This window comes from Aedes albopictus, chromosome 3 (assembly GCF_035046485.1).
Source record: "Aedes albopictus strain Foshan chromosome 3, AalbF5, whole genome shotgun sequence".
In the NCBI taxonomy this organism is placed as follows: Eukaryota; Metazoa; Arthropoda; class Insecta; order Diptera; family Culicidae; genus Aedes; species Aedes albopictus.
The window spans coordinates 305,381,452-305,401,152 of NC_085138.1; the positions used below are offsets into that span (position 1 = coordinate 305,381,452).

Consider the following 19,701-nt stretch of genomic DNA (forward strand, 5'->3'; position numbering starts at 1 on the left):
CAATTATGTTTTCGTGACGATGATTTTTATAGAATTTTCTTCCAAGTGATATGAAGATGACGTCTGTTTGTCAGTGCTAACACCCTGTATAATGAAATAGCGTGAGGGCGTTTTGCCCCGGGCCCGGGGGTGCGTATTACCCCGGGTTACCCTACTATGCATTCCAGTCAATTCAATCGGTGTATCGATTGAATTGACTTCAATGCATACAAATTTCAACGAGTAGAGAGATAAATCATTAAAAACGTGTATGTAAATTGAATGGTAATATTTTATGGATATGTTCATCTGAATAATCGCCTGCAAGTAAGTTCACACGCTAAATATTCCAAATGACATGTAACTACATACAACATCACAACATTTCCGCTCACTCAACAGGTTTGCATTCCTATATCCTTCTCACTTGGTACAGTGAAGAGCAGCATGCAATCACTGCGCCGTACAAAAACGTTCCAATTCATTACAACCAAGTGGCATTGAAGCGCATCCTCGCTCATGTCATCATTCGTTCGTTATCTGGCGGAGTTTATCGAACTTTCGCGGTTATTAGTACCTATGCTGAACTTAAGACGGAGCAAGATCATTGCCACTGAACGGCGCCTGAGCGAAGAAGAAAGTGAAACTTGTTCTTCCATACTTCTAGACGTGTGTTGTACTAACCGTTTATATGAACGACGGAGTGCCAACGGCACTTACCGATGATGGGCCTCTTCGATGCAAGGCAGAAGCGGTAAATAATTTCAGATGGGTACAGCAACTTGTTAAAAGGCGACAAGAGGAGCAACCTAGTAGCGCTCCTTTATACGCGGCGGGCCGGTTATGTGTGGCGTGAAGTCTTCGTCTATGACCTTGGACGAAAAATTCAATATATAGATCAGGCTGGCAAGGAAAAGGAACTAGTGTTGTTTCTAGAGTACTATTAAGAGCAATGTCGTTCAGGTGCACAGTCGTACTATTGGGCGCGTTAGTCACGCTGAGCTTAGCTGCTCCCCAGAACAATTTCTCTGGTGGCGTCAAATCGGACGTACTTCCTGTGAAAAGTGATCGTGACAAGTATGAAGTCGTTGCTCAGGAGTCTGTGAGGAAGAACGAAAGGAATCTGCGAAAAGATGACGACGAGTCCTTGGAGGAGATTCAAGCCAAATCGGCACACTATTCGTACGATTCATCGATCACGGACACGATCAGTGATCAAACCGTTCAACGGCAGGAAACGCGCGAAGGGCTAGCGCTGAAGGGAATGTACGCGTACAGTGATGGGTTCTACAAGCGTGAAGTGCATTACGTGGCGGACGACAAAGGCTACCGAGTGGTTAAGGAGATCTCCACCCCCATTGGAGATGGACCACAGGAGGATCCCAATGGAAAGGCTGACGTGTCATCTTCGCTGTCCGGATCGTACTCGATCACGGCCGATGATATTGCGCGACCCGCTTATAAGAAGCATCCGAAAAAGGTGTAAATGCTAGTCAAGCTACAGATAACTAATTTTCAAGCTCAATTTTAAACATGCGCAAAAAAGTTTGTAAAACAAGAAGTAACAATATAAAAAGCTTGAAAAAGTAACCCAAAATAGAGCAGGACTTAATATATTATCAAACAAGAACAGTAACAATTCAAAATTAAGTATAAATTTAGTTAGAAGTTTGTAGAAAATATTGATTTTTTAAAAGAAAACAAACATGATAATCGTTTGTTTTAGAAGCATTGGCTTTTGAAAGACTTGACTGTTATTTGAAGTCACATCCTGCTCATTTTTGATATTTTTCAAGCAATGAATATGAAACTTATTTGCATAGTCATATTTATCATCGACTGAAGTAACATGCTGTTAGGTAGCACTAGTGTTTTTATGCCTTTTCACTCGTTAAAAAAGCTGTTCTAGTTGTTCTTGAAAGTCTGTTTTCTGTGGTTTAGTGTCTATTTATTTGTAAAAAGTTTGTAAAATTCGTTCTCGATCAAATAAAGCTTAAGCTCGTACACACTTCTGGCGTTTGGTACTCTTGTCCAAGTCACACTTCTCGTGAGCACTGCACTTCACATTTCCGCAATATGTTCCGGCACCTCCTGATTGATCTATGGAAATATAATACGCAATCAGAAACCAGTTTGTCGAACGATCAGCATTGCAAAAAAAATCCCCTAATTAAGTATACTTACACTTGTTTCCACTTGATCCACCCGATCCGCTCTGCGTTAGCTGGTTGGGACTGACGCACGATCGATAGTTGCACGTGTTTGGGCAACACTTTCCTCCACTAGTGCTGCAATCGACATCGCTCAAGCACTTTGGGGTACAGGTTTGCACCTTGGAAGACACTGGACACTGACCGAATGCTGCAAAAACAAACCCAATCACCATCATAACCTTTTATTCAGTACCACTCATACTTGATTGCAGAACTACTATACTTACAGGCAGCATCGATTGCGGCAATCGCTGCCAAAGCAACTAGTCCCAGAACCAGAAATTTCGCTGCAACATTTAAAAGACATAATTAATCGATTGTTCGACGACTGCATACCAGTGATGACACGTCCGATGTGAACTTTAGAACCAACCCATTTTGATAAAGTTGAACCACTTTTTTCCGTTCTCTGCAATCAATGATCCACTTGAGCTAGCTACAAACAGCAACGATGATATGATGACACGCTGGTTTATAAGAGAGCTGCGTTCCGTACGCATGAGCATGAGCATGAGCATGAGATGACCGTACAATTCATAGTTGCTACTCCGTTACTGACCAGAACAGTCAACATTGCACAGGGAACCAAATGGATGGGGCCTGGGTGTAGCTTTCCATCCTCAATGTGCAATTTTGAAGGTTCAAAACTTTATATTGTCAGTACCGGCGCCGGCCACGTCCTTACGGTCATCGGGGAAGGGAAGGAATGTTGGTGTGACATCCGTTGCTACTAGAGACCGTGTGTACCTCCGCATCCCCACGGTTGTCACAGGAAGGAAGTTTGTTAGTGGGAAGGGAAGGGATAGAAAGTTGCATAGATCTGGATTCACATTGGTAAGTGGTGTGAGCTATGCAACCCTTTATATGATTTAGTCTTCCGCCAGCCGGCTGTCGGAAGAATACAATAATTTTATTGTATGTTTGTGTATTAAATTTAATTATACAGGGTGTTAGGTTCCTGAGTGCAAACTTTTTAAAGGATGATAGAGGACCATAAATGGTGAAAAAAATTGTTCTACGCATATGGTCAAATCTCAACCGTTTCGTAGTTATTGAACTCCCCATGTTTTTGACTCTTATTGCCTTAACTGGCTATAACTTTAAAATGGTCAAACTTATCGCAGTTGTTTTTACTCTTATTCGAAAGATTATTAAATTTTCTATCAAGTGGCATCTTTGAACCGATCGGTTTAGTTAAATAACTAAGTTTTTTAGATCAAATAGCCTAAAAGTTGTGTGTTTCAATTTGTTTTTGTCAATTATCTTTGAAAAATGCGTAATAATTTAAAATTATTTCTTTGGCAAAGTTGTGGCCCCTGTTCCACTCTACAATTTGTTCTTTGAGATCAAACTTCTATCTCTTATCATTTTCTGGCAATTTCGATTTTAACGTCGCATTTCAGATCAGAAATTTGCAATCGTCATGGTAAGCACTTTTTTGCGCACTGTGCTGCACATTAAAATCAAAATTGCAAGAAAACGATAAGAGTTAGAAGTTTGGCGTCAAAGAACAAATTGTAGAGTGGAACAGGGGCCACAACTTTCCCAAAGAAAGAATTTTTATTTATTACGTATGTTTTAAAGATAATGGACATAAACACATAAAAACACGCTATTTTTAGCTATTTTGCTCTGGAAAACTTAGTTATTTAGCTAAACCAATCGGTTCAAAGATGCCATTTGATAGAAAATTCAATAATCTTTCGAATAAGAGTAAAAACAACTGCGATAAGTTTGACCATTTTAAAGTTATAGCCAGTTAAGGCAATAAGAGTCAAAAACATGGGGAGTTCAATAACTACGTAACGGTTGAGATTTGACCATATGCGTAGAACAATTTTTTTCACCATTTATGGTCCTCTATCACCCTTTAAAAAGTTTGCACTCATGAACCTAACACCCTGTATACCGGGTATGAATATTTTTTAAGCCACGCTTATGTCGGATCAACTCGTAATAACGCAAGCTTATCGTTTCTCAGTCAGAAAATAAACTGTATGCAATTCCGTTTAGTGTTACTGCCAATGATGAAAAAAAAACGAAACCCGCGCCGTAGCTTTACGAGAAAACTGGACAACTAAACAACTAGAATCGTTGCTTTTGAGTTTCACCTATGTTCTTGTATTACTTTTTTTTCGCGTTCCCGTGTTAATAAGATTGCGAATAATAAAACCGTTGTACATATTTATTATCCGCGAATGTCAACGCGTAATATAAGTTGAAGGTGTGATGAACAAAAATACATTATCGTAAATGTTAATTTGCAGAAGAGAGAGTCGATGAAGAGAACTCTCTCATGTTACTTTCGCCCTTATTTAAACTCAATCTAGAATTTTTGTTTAAAAGAAACTCTCAAAAATCTAGGTGGCAATATAGTTGCCACTGCCCGTTAAGCCCAAAAACGCTGGTGGCAATATAGTTGCCACTGCCCGTTCACCCCAAAAGCGAGCTTTTGAGGTGGCAATATAGTTGCCACTGCCCGTTTAGGCCACCAGCACTGGTGGCAATATTCTTGCCACTGCCCGTTTAGGGTACTTTTCTTCTTTTGACTTCGACAAAAAGCCGGAAAAGAGACTAGAGTGGATTAGGGCTTAACCCATAATATAAACTGTGTAGTTCAGCTCATGCCAACCCATAATTTGATTATTTCTTAAATTATCTACCAAATCTATAATTTTTCAATAAGTTTGAGCTAATTTTCTTCATGTGGTCAAATTTAGCCATTTTTGAGACTACAAATGGCTCCCAAACTGTTGTTAAAGCTTTGTTTAGTACCAAAAAAATACCAGACGTTGTTAGTAATCCCAATTTTACGTAAACCAAAAAAAAAAGTTCGAAATAAATTGTTATAAAACAGAAAAAAATACAAACAGTAGGTGGCAATATAGTTGCCACTGCCTTATAAAGGGTTAACCGTAACGGAGCGTAAATGATTTTATGCAATTCAGTATCATAATTTACATTTTATATAACTCATTTTGGTATCATAGCGGACAATTTTTCCGAACTGGCTCATTATGCAACTGAAATGAGTTGCATAATGAAAAATAGTTGTATAATGTTCATAATGCAACTCATTTGAACATAATGCAACTCAAATGGATTGCATTATGAAAAAATCATTGCATAAAATGTTGTATGGAACTCGTTGCAAAACTCGACTTTTTCAGCACTCTTCGTATTTATCCAACTCGGCAAGCCTCGTTGGATACATGTACGACTCGTGCTGAAAAAATCAACTTTTTGCAACTCGTTACATAAATAACTATTTTTTTCGGCGAAACTTAAAATAAAATATAGGGTATTGGTACCCTTATCCCTTAAAAAGCAAGTGGCTCCCATTTGCATCCTACAAAAAAACAAAGGATTGGATTGAAGCGCTGTTTGTTTTGTTTCTTATTTTTGTATTTTTCTTTTTTTTTGTTAGAAGTGAGCACACATGAAAAAAACAAAAACCGGAATCAATCGGTGCCGCAATCGCTCGTTATCGAATAGGATGAATTTGTGAGGGTGAGATTACTTAGGGAACTCATTTTAGAATTCCACACTTTCAATACATTTTCATGGTTCGTCAATCGCTCCACTCATGGCACTTGCTTCATTCTCATTCTTGTTTGTCGCTTTCTCACTGATGTTCGCCATGTTCGCCACATAGTGAGTTTTATGTGATTGTTTGTGGTTAGCCCATTTTACAAGCCGATGATAACACGTGAATATCTGTTTTAGGGTAAATTATTTTTTTCTTGCATCTTCAATGAAAATCTATGATTGTCACAGCTATAATCATCATGTTATAAAAGGATCTAGTGGAAAAATAGTTATTTTTTGTTATTGCGTTGCATTTTCCCCTACAAAAGTGCCGAAAAATCCTACTTTTCGGTACCTTTACCAGAGCATGAGCATGAGCATGACCGCACAATTCGTAGTTGCTACTCCGTGATTGACCAGAGCAATCGAAATTGCACAAGGAATCAAAGAATAGGGCTTGGGACTAGCTTACTATTCTCAATGTATAGTTCGAGAGCTCTCAACTTTAGTAAGGTCAATAACGGCGCCGGCCACGTCCTTTCGGTCATCGAGCATGGGAGGGAATGTTAGTAAGACAAATGTTGTTATAAAGACCGCGAATCGCTGCATCTCCACGTTTGTCTCGGGAAGGAATTTTTTGTTAGTAGGGTAAGGTACATTGTCAGTCCGGGAGTCACCTATGGTTGGTGATATGATTTGACAATGGATCAATATACACAAACCGCCGTTAACAACCGACCACTTTTCGACGCAAAAACTAGAAAATTCTATCGCGCGTCTCCACTCCACTACACGGAGAAACTGAAAAACTCAAAATTAGGTACTTTTAAACTCAATTTTGAGTTCTTTTTCATCTCCCTTTTCATGCGCTCTTTCTGTTGTTGTCAGAGAGTGAAGAGAGAAACAGCCCAACTTTTGCAGTTCCGTGCGTCAAGCCAAAATTGAGTTTCTAGCACAGTACTCAAATTTGAGTGAATACAACCTAGTCAAAATTTCGGTTGGGTGGAAAAAACTTAAAATTAGGTATTTTTTTCACATGGAAGCAAGCGGGAACAACCCAACAAAAACATCGATTCCATCAACTCAAAATTGGCTTGACGCACGCAACCCCGAAGTTGGGAGGAAAGAACTCACTTTTGGGTAGTTTCGTCTCTCCGTCCTCTCCTCTTCTTTTACGTTACGCCGTCCTCACTGGGACAAAGCCTGCTTCTCAGCTTAGTGTTCGATGAGCACTTCCACAGTTATTAACTGAGAGCTTCCTCTGCCAATGACCTTTTTGCATGTGTATATCGTGTGGCAGGCACGAAGATACTCTATGCCCAAGGAAGTCAAGGAAATTTCCGAAAAGATCCTGGACCGACCGGGAATCGAACCCGTCACCCTCAGCATGGTCATGCTGAATACCCGTGCGTTTACCGCCTCGGCTATATGGGCCCTTCGTCTCTCCGTGTAGGGAGCAGAAACCTTTAGTCTATTCCACACAGAAATACCTACATTGAACGCGACTCACTTGTCGGCGCCCGTTTTTTTTTTCGACCAGCGAGCCCGAACTAACAATTTTCACTGTTGTGTTGATAATGAATTTTATGTGTCATTAGATCTACCACTTAGGACTTTCCTTAGCAGTGGTCTTGACATAGTTAAATCGATAATTTCGCATTACTTGTTATAGATATTCATTAATGAGCTCATTGGTCCGTTTATTGCATATGAAGTTCGTAGCGATTTGAGCTGAAATGTGTTACGTGATCTTAAAGAGCGAAATGGAGCATAAAAATTTAGACTCGTCAATAAATCTTCCGATTGAGTGCGTTGTGAGATGAGATCGTTTATAAAAGCTATACATGCAATTTCCCTTCTTTTCTTAAGAGTCTCTAAATTGATAAGCAAGCACCGGGACTCATACGACGGAAGAGGATAGGATGCGCATCCTAGTTTTCTTAGAGCAAAGAGTAAAATTGTTTTTGTACAGATTCAATACGATTTGAATGAACATCTTGATATGGACATCAAACAATGCTACAATATTTTAGTATTGATCTCACATATGACACATATGAAGTCTTTATTGTGTAAGGATCTTTGAAATGATAGCTGAATCTTTTATAAAGCCAAGCATAGGGTATTGGTTCCCTTATTAAGTATGTGGCTCCCATTTTCATCCTACGAAAAACAAAGGATTGAAGCGATGTTTGTTTTGTTTCTTATTTTTGTATTTTTTGTTAGAAGTGAGCACCCATGAAAACAAAAAGAACGGAATAAATCGGTGCCATAATCGCTTGTTTTCGAATAGGATGAATATGGGAGCGTGAGATTACTGATGGCACACATACCCTACTTTGAGATTTATGAATAACTGAGTTAAGAAAGATAAGAGTCCAGTAATACTCCTAAATCTCTTACTTTGGTTTGTCTTACCACTTGTTCATTGCCCAGAAAGCAGTTGTAATTGTATAGCTCGCGCTTCCTTGTAAAGGATATTATGTAACACTTTTATATCAAGCAGACTTTTTAGACACCAATTATGAAAAACATCAACCTCGCGTTGAAATTCTAATAAATCTGCCTTGTTCAATATTTTTTTGCTAGGTTTCTAGCTGCACTCTGAATAGAGTTGAAACCTCTACACTAGACTCGTAGATAGAAAAGAGTACGTAATCTTTCAGAAGCAGTTTGCCAGCCGTACGCGGAAAATGATATCCATTAAGACACTGTTGCAACTGACTCAGAAAGATACGGTAGAAGATTGGAAGGTTTTCAATTGGTCAGTCAGTCAGGATTTGCCTATGTAGTGTTAAGGTCACACGGTTTGTGTTTGTCTCCTTGTTTGATTTTGTGGTATGGTTGAGGTTGAAGGATTTGTCATTGATACAATCGGCATCATTGAAAATGCAAAAGCAGTTTTCTCGTTCAAAACTGAAATTTACGCAGTGAAAATGTATTCACTGTGTTGCGGGTGGTGAATAGAGCACAGTGAATACATTTTCACTGCAACCGATTCATTTTTGAACGAGAAAACTGCTTTTGCATTTTCAATGATGACGACCATATTAATGACGAATTCTTCAACCTTAAATATATTTTTTTGTAATTACGTTGTGAAAAGTAGAACATTTCAGTTGGCTGAAGTATGCTGAAATGGCCTACTTTTCACCCCTAATGCAAGTGTGCCGAAAAGTACTACTTTTCGGCACTCTTAAGAGTGCTGAAAAGTAACACTTTTCGGCACTTTTCCTCATACACACTTTTTACTTACCACCATGCCTTCCGTAGAATCAACCTCTGCCTCTACATCTACTGAGCAGCTCGAATCCGAATCAGGACAATTTCAATTCGGATTCGAACTACAAATCAATTAGAGGCAGCTGCTGAATCTGCTTTTGCGTTTGCCTGCACACAACTGTTTGACAACGGGAGCTCGATCATTGGTGACGCCTACTACACCAGAGCCTACCTGATCAAACAGAAACTACGCCGACAAGCATGAGTGCGCGCACGTGGTTCCTACTGATAGGTACATATTTGTGTACATAAGAGAGCTGCGTTCCGTACGATCGACAAACTGAGAATGGCAAAAAGATCGAGCTAAAGAGAAACAAACCTGTTTAGATGATCGGATCGAGTCATAAGTACCTTCCGTTGTCTTCGTCACACGACGACTCGTATGATACACACTATCGCTAACACCGCCGGTCGCTCGCAACGCAAGCAAATAAACCGTCTTGAACCTTGCCGGAGGCTTAGGTCATTTGAATAAATAGGCTAGGGAGGTACGTATAGAACTGGGAAGGAAGGTAATAAATTTGCTCTGCTAAAAATTGTTGAACGCTTTACAAGTGCACATACATAATGCGAAAGGATCATACAGCTATAGTAGGGTACTTCCGGTTCACAATATCTCAAGCCTATGGTTTCTTACTCCAGCAGGAGAAAATAGCTACAGAATACCTAATTCAGGTGTGAAAATAATTCAATACAAGCATCCTGATTCATCCAGAAATCCTGGATGAATTATTAGGAAGCACAGCATAAGAGGTTAAATACATGAAATAATTATTTCTAATAATTAATTTCTAATCTAAAAAATCTAAAAAAAATGCTGCAAAATAGCAAAATTGGGCGCTGTCCATAAACTACATAGATTCGTTTTTGGCTATGTTAGAAAACAAACCAAACCCCTCCCACTCTCCCTCATGGACTTTTGTCTATACAAAATCCAAGGGCTGAAAGTCTCTATAATAAAGACAAATCAATCAATCAACCATACAAAATGATTGATTTTTATACGGAGTGTAGCCTTTGAATCTTAGAATCTACGTAGTTTATGGACATAACCTTAGCTATTTTCTGTACCAGGCTAACCGACCAACGCCTTGTTTTGGTATGATACCAGATTTTGGTATGCTGCAGTTATATGTCAGTTATTCGTTTCGGCTCGGATAATAGTAAGATAAAGTCACAAGAGCATAGCTTCCCAACCATCGTTTCGCGACCTCCCAACTGCTTGCAGGCACGCTTTGATTGCTCTATGAAAAGCGGGGGAATGTCTGATTAAAGTTTGTATAGGCAAAACTCAACAATGGTAGAAGAAATCTGAAATGTTAGGTGGTTTGAATAGAAGGTTTTGAAACTATTTCATCTTACGGTTTCAACCATTACAGAACTTGACGACCTTCCTATATTGTGAAAAAGTTCAAGTGAACGACCATGTCGACCAAATTGTCTGATAAATGCATCCTAGCACAATGCCTTGATACCTTATCGGCTACATCATAAATGACGGTAACTATGACAACGGCGGCCAGGGAGCGTTTATAGAGGAGAGCAAAGGGAGGTTTCAGGGGTGTTTCCTGGGGTCCCAGGGGGTTTTCAAGGGATCCCAGAAAGTTTCAGGTGTACCATGAGGTCCCATAGAAGCCTCGGGATATCAGACGGTTTCAGTGCATCTCAGGGAAGTTTAAATGAGTTTCAGGGGCATTACAGGAGATTCCAGGGGGTTTCAGGGGATACCAGGGATCTCAGGGGCGTTTCAGGTTTTCTCAGGGAGTATCTCTAACAGGAGGTCCCAGGGGCGTTTCAGAGAGTCTCAAGGGCATTTCAGGTGTTTCTGGGGAGCATCTGAGTACCTCAGGAGCCATTCAGATGGTCTCTGGAGTGTTATAGGAGGTCTCAGGGGCGTTTTAGTGGGTCCGGTCGCGATTTAAGGGTGTTCTTGGTGGTCTCAGGGGTATTTCAAGATGCAAATTGAACTACAGGATTCCTGAACAAGTGTTCGTTGATGAAACAGTAGATAAAAGCAATATTAAAAAAGTGACTCTGTTCATAGTCAGCGAAGCAATTTGTTACAACATAAAACACTATAAAAACGGCAGTTTGTTTGATTTCCTTAGGAGATTACGAAATATTCGGTGGAATAACAGAATATTTTTGGAAAAAAACAGTTCGGTTCTGCTTTCAAATCGTTTTAAAAAAATGTTTGTATGGAGAGAAAACAAATGGAAATCAATAAGGTTACTTACAAAATATTTGTTAGTAAATAGTACTGTAAGTAGTTGTAAGAAGTATGTATTATAACGTTTTTTCGAAAGACAATGTTCAATAAATAAAGAAAAAAAAAAGGGGCCTCCGAGGAAACCATGCACGTTTCGGAGGCATTTCAAGGGATATGTGGAGGTCTCAAGGACGTTTCAGGAGGACTCAGGGGGTATTAGGATGTCCCAGGGGGCTTCAGGGGAGCTCCAGAGGGTCTCAGGGTAACTTAGGGTGTTGCAAAGGAGTTACAAAGAGCCTCGGATGCTTGAAATAATTATCAAGGTGGTACATGAATATCTCAGGCGCTTTTCAGGAGGTCTCAGAGGCGGTTCTCTATGGCAATTCAGGGAGTGTCAAAGACGTTTCAGAGAGTATCAGTGGTATTTCAGGGGAAGCATTACCAAACAACTGAACTGGTAGTTCAGCTTTTTCGGGGGATTGATGTCTGGTGTGAACATCAGACCGGTTATGGCTTTTGCAGTATCGATCCTCGGACGTAGGACCAGTAATCCAACTCATGTTGACTGGAATGAAGCGATGCGAGTCATTACCAGAACGGAACCATCAATCACACACTGGTACTAGGTGCGGAATCTTCTCAACTGGAAGTGTTCGTTGATGCTGATTGGACATAAGATTCCAGGGACCGTAAATCTACATCTGGTTTCCTGTTTCGTTATGCCAGAGGAAGAATGGTCGGATGAAATGCAAGAAAGCAAGATAACGTAACATTCAGTAGTACAGACCAAGTAACCACGGTGCTGAAGCCTTATTGCATGCAGATATACAGTGTATTTAGAGCAAACATTACATTACATGCAAACTGAAAGTTGTTTTAAAGTAGAAATAGGCAATTATAGAATCAAATTAAGATTATACTGGTATCAACCTTAATTTGCGTAAAGTAATGATTGCTCTAAATACACCGAATATCTGCATGCAATAAGGCTTCAGCACCCTGTTTTTTCGGGAAGCTGAGCACATAGCCATGACCGACTGCTGTTTTTTCCATTCCTTGCAACATAAACAACATAGTTATCCAAATTTTTGCTCAAACAGCATCAATTTGGGCAAGGAATCATAATACCCACGCTTCTTGGACCATTTCATTGCAGAAATGGAGAATTGACCTTCTCACCATACTAAAATTCAGCTCATTACTACAAATCTAGTACTTCACCGATCTGTCCAATTTTTTTAAAACATGAAATTTACTTAAATTCAAATATCTTGTGTTTCGTTCAACTAGGGTAAGAAATCTAGCTTTGAACAAGTCAAATTATAATCTTAACTTAAACCATTTCGAAATTCATTAAACTGACACACTTTTTGGACAAATATTGCCCCAAAATGTTGGTAAATGGCTTTCCGTAATATCATCTGGTAGCATTGACTTCAAAAGCATTGGATGAAGCGTTTTGATAATTGAAAAAAAGTAATTGAAAAATCACTGCGATTTCACCCATCAACCCATTGCACAGTGGGAAAAAATATATATGAAACGCGAATAAATTCAGTTTCTCAGCTCGGAGTGGATGGATTCGAATGAATTGTTGACACAAACTGTAAAAATCTCTATAGTTTCAGATAAGGAGGGTGTTGTTCACCGCACGATGCTGGAAATCAGTGTATTGAGCTCGTTTTACCTCTCTCTCTCTTTCTCACACATTTTTGAGGAAATCCTCATCTATTCCCACCTGGCGTTCAAAATTAATGCCTTGTTTAACTCGTATTTGTGTAAAAACTTCCACAGTATCGGAAATTTGACATAGGATTGGTCCTGCTTTTATGGTTTGCATTCCACTTCGGGTGAAGATGCATTTGAAATTATAAAGAAAAGGGGATGTCGGGGTAATTTGAAAATATTACAATTTTCAAGGTCATGCGGTGAACTAAACCAGCTCCATTCGTTACTACGGAAGTTTTTACACAAACACAAATTAAATAAACTATTTATTTTGCACTCCAGGATTTTCCTAAAGAGGTAAAAAAGAGAGAAAATGGGGTAAAACGGGCCCGAAATATAGATTTCCAGCAACGTGCTGCGAATGACAACCTCCTTATCTGAAACTGTAGGGATTTCTGCAGTTTGTATCAAAAATTCATTCGAATCCATCCACTCCGAGCAGAGGTATTGAATTTATTCGCGTTTTATACCTATTTTTTCACATTGTGCATTGTTGTGTTAAACTTGCTTCTTGAGATTTGTGTGTTTGAAGTTTTGATGCACTGTTAAAGCGGGATGTCAAGACGATTGTCCTTAAAATTGGTTCAAATCATGATTACGATGGTTCTAATTAAGATTAAAATCATTATTGACAAATAATTAAATTTTTCGATGGAATTGGTGCAAATATAAACTTTTTACCACTTCACGAAAAGCTAATACCCGTGGCTTTCATATATCTGAGACTTTACCGTATTAAATTGTTTCCATGAGGGTGAAAACATCAGTCAAAATTCCCAATGCTTCCGAAAGCTGCAATTTGGTTCAACTCATGATTACTTACCCTAAGTTTAAATCTTTTTCCATAAATTAAAAGCTGAATATAATACCTTTCGCTTCTAAATGCGTCAGATTGATGAAATTCAATATATTGACTAGTTCAAGGAACGATCTCCTTAAATTTTAGCAAAATTTCCAAAAATATATGAAGAAATGAATTTTTAATAAGAAAAAAACAATTGAAAATTTTTTTCTCAATGTTCATTTGATACATTATATGTAGCCGAGTTACAGTAAAAAATTCAGCTCAATCGAATCATTGCTTACGGAAAATGAGATGAACGAAGTGAGCGACTTTGCTTAAAAATACATAGAACAAAAATCGTTTTCAAACATCAAGCTTGTATGGAAAGTCGACAAAATTTCCGCTCTATTGTATTTTTTTTTTTTTCATTCGCGTTTTCGAGCTTAGGGCATGATTCTACACCAAACATGATCATCAGCTTACCGATTTCAAAAATGCTGTAAACTAGTGTGATCACTCAATACTATTGTCCATTTTTTTGCTTGTCGATATAGTCTTCTAAAGAACTCAGATCATGGTTTGCCAAGTTTACAAACTATTTGCATAAGGTTTACGTTTCGAAACTTGTTGATTTTTTTCGGTGAAAAAAGACTTTCCAAATCGTTTTGGCATAACGTTTCGCTCTACTTCATTCAGCCATCTTCAAATACAAAACGTTTGTTCTCCACCACTGTGGTCTATCAGTTAATAAAAAAATATTTGCATTGGGTCTGGTTCCAGAATGTCGAATATTTGTCTGTCTGTTGATTCAAGTCCAACAAAAAAAATGCCTTCAACAGCAAGCTTGACTGAACTTTAAGACCAATGTAGAACGAAAAGCTATCTCGCCAAAGTTGGCACAATGTAGATTAAGAGCTCAAACTTGTTTGCACAGCAAACTCAAACAATGCATTTGAATGTAAACATTTATTATCGTTTCATTATCGTTTCGCACAGCCGGGTCTCCTATTAGACGCTGACACCTACTTCACGCCCACCACAATTTCTCAGCTGTCTTGCATCCAATCCAGCTGTTAGTGCTTATTATAGACTCATCACATACAAAAATGAACTAAATTGGTTAGAAAACAGCCTGGAAAACGCGGTGGGGGTAAAGTGGGTGGCAGCGTCTAATAGGAGATCCGGAGCGGACCTGGTGTGGTGGTTAGAACACTTGACTATCACGCCCGAGGACCTGGGATCGAATCCCACTCCCGACATACTCACAAAATGTGAAGGGAAGTAAAACGTGGGTCCCGAGATGAACTAGCCTAGGGTTAAAAATCTCGTTAATACAAAAAAAAATAGGAGATCCGACTGTATTAGCTGTGTGTAGGTATAGGACATCGTTTGAAAAGCACCGATTGTGGTGTAGGCACTTGCTGCCGATATAACTTTATCAGTTTTGAACCGATTGACTTGATTTTAGGACAGGATCAGATACGTACGGTATCTAGCCATGCTCAAAAATTCAAGTCAATCGGTTTTACATTGACTGAGTTATAGCAGCAAGTGCCCAAAATAGGCCCACCTGCCCAAATGGTTCCAGACTACTCACTCTTTTCTTAGAAAAAATACAAAAATGAGAAACAAAGAAAAAGAGCTTCACTCGTTCGTTTTGAGTGGCATGATATATGGAGCATACTGCCGAACAGATAGAATAATCTCCCTACTTGTTTGTATGAGAATTTCTAGAAGCCTGCCAAACCTGCCGAACTCATGGAATTTCTTTTGATTTCTCGATGTTAATTGACATCTTCCGGCTTTTTTTTTTTGCTTACTCATAAGGTTTCCGTTGGCTTTGTTATCCTTCCGTAACTCGCGCGGTTGACTACCTGCGGCAGCACCACGTTAATGCTGAGTACAATAAGCGAGATTTATTCAACGTGTTGTACAAAATACAACACGCTAACGCTGCTCCCCAAGTAACCAGTAAGCATTTAAAATAGCATTCCTTCAGCATTATAGTAGCCTTTACGACAAGGCGTTAAATGCTAATTAGCCGTATATGCACCTATAGTGCTACCTCACAGCAGGTTTTGGCAAAATAACGGGCTGTCTTAGTGCTATCCCTTCAGGAACGTCGTGACGAAATGTCAAAGAAGCGTAACTTCTCGTCGAGCAAAAAAAACAAAAATAGATTGACGTCTGCTTCTCGTTCTCTTAAGCCTGCTTCCCCGCTTCATCGTCCTTCCATATTCCAGCCGGTGCTAGGTGGTACTTTTTTGCTGATTTTTGTAGTGATGTAGGTTTGAACTTACGATCCGGAGATTGATTAATCATATCTGCTTCGGATTCTGTTGCTCCTGATCCACGATGCTAAAGCTGTCCTGGTGGCGTGCGTTGATTTAATCGCCAATATAAAGAATGATTCGATAACAGCTTCAGATTCAACATCCAAAACCTGTTTTCATAGAGATATTTCATTGTGGTAGAGCATTACGATCCCTTCTTTTAAATATCTGTGGAATAAGATTGTTTCTTCCCTCTTTCAAACAATCCTATGATCCACCAAAGCATCCACCTATTCGGCACATATTTTCCGACGAAATGATAAATAATTGGTGATTTTTTTATGGATAAGTTCCCAATGCAATCCAGTTGCAGTAATGTTTTCTTTGGTGCGTTTGGATGAGTAGGGGAAAATGAAGAAACAAATAAGATGCACAAATTTGTAAACAGAAGCATAGGCTCTGTAAGAGAGAGACAAAATATGTTGCCAAATGCGTAACATATCTCCCAACCTTTTTGCTTCTAGCATTTAAAGAGCAGTTGAAAAGCATTCTGTATGCTCCCAAGTGAAACCACTTCAAGCAGTTGAAATGCCAATTAACAGCCGAAAGCTTTTGAGCAGCACAGCTTATGCTAACTCAAGGCAGCTATGCATTCGAACTGCTTATGTAGGGCAGCAAGCAGTTTAAATGCGTAATACGGGCTGATACACGGCTTATTCAAATGCTTAGTGGTTACCTGGGTATATACACGACCAGCCGATATTAAACCATCTGAATTAACAATAAACTAAGGGTTGCTGAAGGTGAAAGCATGAAAATATTGGTTAAACTTCGAGAATCGATTTCATGATTGTTATCCAGTGAAACACAAGTTCCGTGCAATAGTAGGTATATTCTTGTGCGGCAAATCGTTCCGCAGAAAGCCTGAATTACCTCAGTTCGTCAAAAGAAAGCAGCAAATTGCTCTCTAGCGATTAAGTTGGGCAAGAGAACGAACTTTTGCACACTATGAAAGTGCGGTAGAGATGGGAAAATAGCACGCTACTAGGTTTTGATGAAAAACAATAAACTTCCCAGAGCACATCGCTTCCGACTAATCTACTTGCTCCACGTGCTTCACCGTATTCCGGCAAGTCGATTCTGACCTACCTTCCTAGATCAATCAACGCATCAACAAAATCGAATCTACTGTGCTGGTAGGTGTATACAGTGACTGTCGTTTCCCCGCAAAGCTGCAAGTGGTGGCATGGTCGGATCGGAAGGGTAACTTCACTGTTCAATAAAGCGTGCTGATAGGGCTATTATTATCCTTTTCAATTCAAGTTTGATAAATTCTCGCTTGTACATAGGCCATATTGCTTACACGTGTTAAAGTGGTTCTCAATCGTATTTCCTAAACAGTTTCAAATAAATGCATTTCGTATCTAATGGGATGCAAAGGCGTATGTCGATCGACAACCTGAAAGAAGCGTTCAACATAGCTCTGGAGTCCTGACAGAAAGTGGAAACCTTATGCTTCGATGAAGCTAACGGTCGGACTGGGCAATAACGATGGCGTCTTGATCCATTGACAAGTGATGAACAAAAAGAGTGACACCAGCAGTTGATTCCGGCAAGCAGTCGAATGGCCGGTACCCATCCTGTACGGAAAATGGTTCAGGGTGGCACGAGCAGAAGAGAAACGAACCCATCACAACAAGAAATAGCAGCACGAAGATAGTGTGATTGCTAAAGCGCAAGAAGGCGTGGATTGGAATGATATGCGGAGGCCTTATGCAACTGTCAACGGTGCGTGGCACAAGACTGTACCAGTACAGTGACCCACACTCATATAAAAAAAAAGTTCAAAATTCAAATCTTTTCTTCCTCATTTGGCTGTTTTGAGATTCCCAGAGATTATGGTAAAAATCAATTAAGTAAAAGGAGCGCTCAACGAGCTTGGAATTAGTATGGCAAAGCTTGGCCAAACGTATCCAAAAAAGGAAAGTTTTAGACTTTTGTCGCTAGGTGGCGCTGAGAGCTTTCAATTAATACCATCTTTGGTATTCCAGTAGTTATTTATCTGTTAAAAGACCGCAAGTGATTCGACATCTGCGTGTGTGACGTCTGTGCATGTTAACAAATAACATCAATATTGGATTTTCTTTGTTTCGCTTCATTTTGCCTGAGGTAAAGTGTTTTGAGTATACCAAAGTGACAAAACCTTGTCGTTTTGACAAGTCTCCTGCTCGATTGAAACTATGCGGATGACATAAAATCAACTGTGCCAATTTTGACGATTTTCCTTTTTGTTTTATCCAGAATCGTTAGCTTAGGGGAAGACTGAGAAAGCCAATTTCCTGGACTCTATGAAATTATGCTGTGATCCTCCATAATCTGCCAGGAAGACGGCCGGCAGACTCATCAGACACCGCAGAGGAAACCACCAACAAATACACAGGATCAGAGTCCGAGGGTGCATAATGGCTAAACAAACGACTTGACAGGATTTGATTTCCGGCAGATGATTGCCGGATGGCGCCAGACTGAACAGCAGGCTAGATTCTAGAACCCAATTGGGCCAAATTTGTGCTCAAAATTGCGATATCTCTACTGGTTTCTGAGATATTTGAAAAAAAAATGTCGTATTTTAGGTTATATACCAAAATATGACATTTTTTTTTTTTTCAAACATCTCGGAAACCAATATAACAATTTTGAACACAAATTTGGCTCAACTGGGTTCTAGAATCACCGACTTAGTCTGGAAAAATTATGTTTGAAAATTTAATTTGAAATGTTTTTTAAAGTTTGCTCTAGCAAAAATTTCACTCAAACCCTTTCCGCAACCCCTAAAGATCAACCAAAATCGCTCATTTTTGTACTGCGAGATTTTTTTTAAATTAGCCCCACCCTAATGTTCCGAGTTGTCCCGGATTGTTCCGGAACCACAATTGGACCATAATATGCAACTGATATTATCCGGAGTGCGGTTGACTTCTGATTTGCGGCTTCAGAATAAATATCGGGTGCGAAAGTATTCTTGGATGACACAGATTTTGCTTTCCGTAAGGAACTCGGGTTGATTCCGGCCCTCTAGCTGGCCAGGGTGAGGCCTCCGGCCAATGAGACCCCCACCAATCGATTCAGCAAACTTTTTCCAAGCGAAAATGGTCTCAGCCGTTGGCAGAAACTCAGCTGAGAAAATGAATTTAGTCGTGTGTCGGGTTCAGTTTACCCCACTGCGCAGTGGGAAATTAAGACCTTCAAACTCTACAAGCTCTACTCTTGTATATCTTTATTTTATTGATGTACTTCTTCCACGTTTACCTCTGTTGTATCTCATAATTTGTTGAGTATTTTTGTTACTTATGCATCCACTGACATACAAATGTTCTGTAAATGGTATTTGGAAGTGTCGGAAAGTACCCAAGCATTCCTCTAGGCGTTCCTCGGAAATTCCTCCAGGAGTCCTTCAGAAATTCATCGTTATATTCTCCAAGAACATCTCTACGAGTTCCTAGGGAATGTCTCAAGACTTCCCGTGAAATTCTTCAAGAGTTTCCCAGCAGTTTCTCGAAAATTTATTCAGGAGCTATGCTGGAATTCCTTCAGGAGTTCCTCAGGAATTACTTCAAAAACTTTTCGAAAAATCCTGCAGGAGTTTTTCAGGAATTCCTTCAGAAATTCCCCGAGGATTCCACGGGAGGCCCCAAGGATTTCTTC

General features: G+C 39.5%; 2 protein-coding genes across 2 annotated transcripts; one reads left to right on the forward strand and one right to left on the reverse strand.

Moving 5' to 3' along the window:
* The first annotated feature begins 515 nt into the window (after positions 1–515).
* LOC109413078 (uncharacterized) lies at positions 516–1,985 on the forward strand. Its single transcript, XM_019686746.3, has one exon. The coding sequence runs from the start codon at positions 932–934 to the stop codon at positions 1,463–1,465; it is 534 nt and encodes a 177-aa protein (XP_019542291.2). The 5' UTR covers positions 516–931; the 3' UTR covers positions 1,466–1,985.
* LOC109418506 (waprin-like protein) lies at positions 1,906–2,683 on the reverse strand. The gene is made up of 4 exons (XM_062842364.1): positions 2,566–2,683; positions 2,420–2,479; positions 2,164–2,340; positions 1,906–2,079 (listed from the first exon to the last, which is right to left on the reverse strand). The coding sequence occupies exons 1-4, from the start codon at positions 2,567–2,569 to the stop codon at positions 1,973–1,975; spliced, it is 348 nt and encodes a 115-aa protein (XP_062698348.1). The 5' UTR covers positions 2,570–2,683; the 3' UTR covers positions 1,906–1,972.
* Positions 2,684–19,701: the final 17,018 nt, after the last annotated feature.

Coding starts and splice junctions, on each gene's coding strand:
- LOC109413078 (XM_019686746.3), top strand. CDS start 932: ATGTCGTTCAGGTGCACAGTCGTACTATTGGGCGCGTTAGTCACGCTG.
- LOC109418506 (XM_062842364.1), bottom strand. Junction 2,341..2,419: donor TGCCGCAATCGATGCTGCCT/GTAAGTATAGTA, acceptor TTGTTTTTGCAG/CATTCGGTCAGTGTCCAGTG. Junction 2,080..2,163: donor TGGATCAAGTGGAAACAAGT/GTAAGTATACTT, acceptor ATATTTCCATAG/ATCAATCAGGAGGTGCCGGA.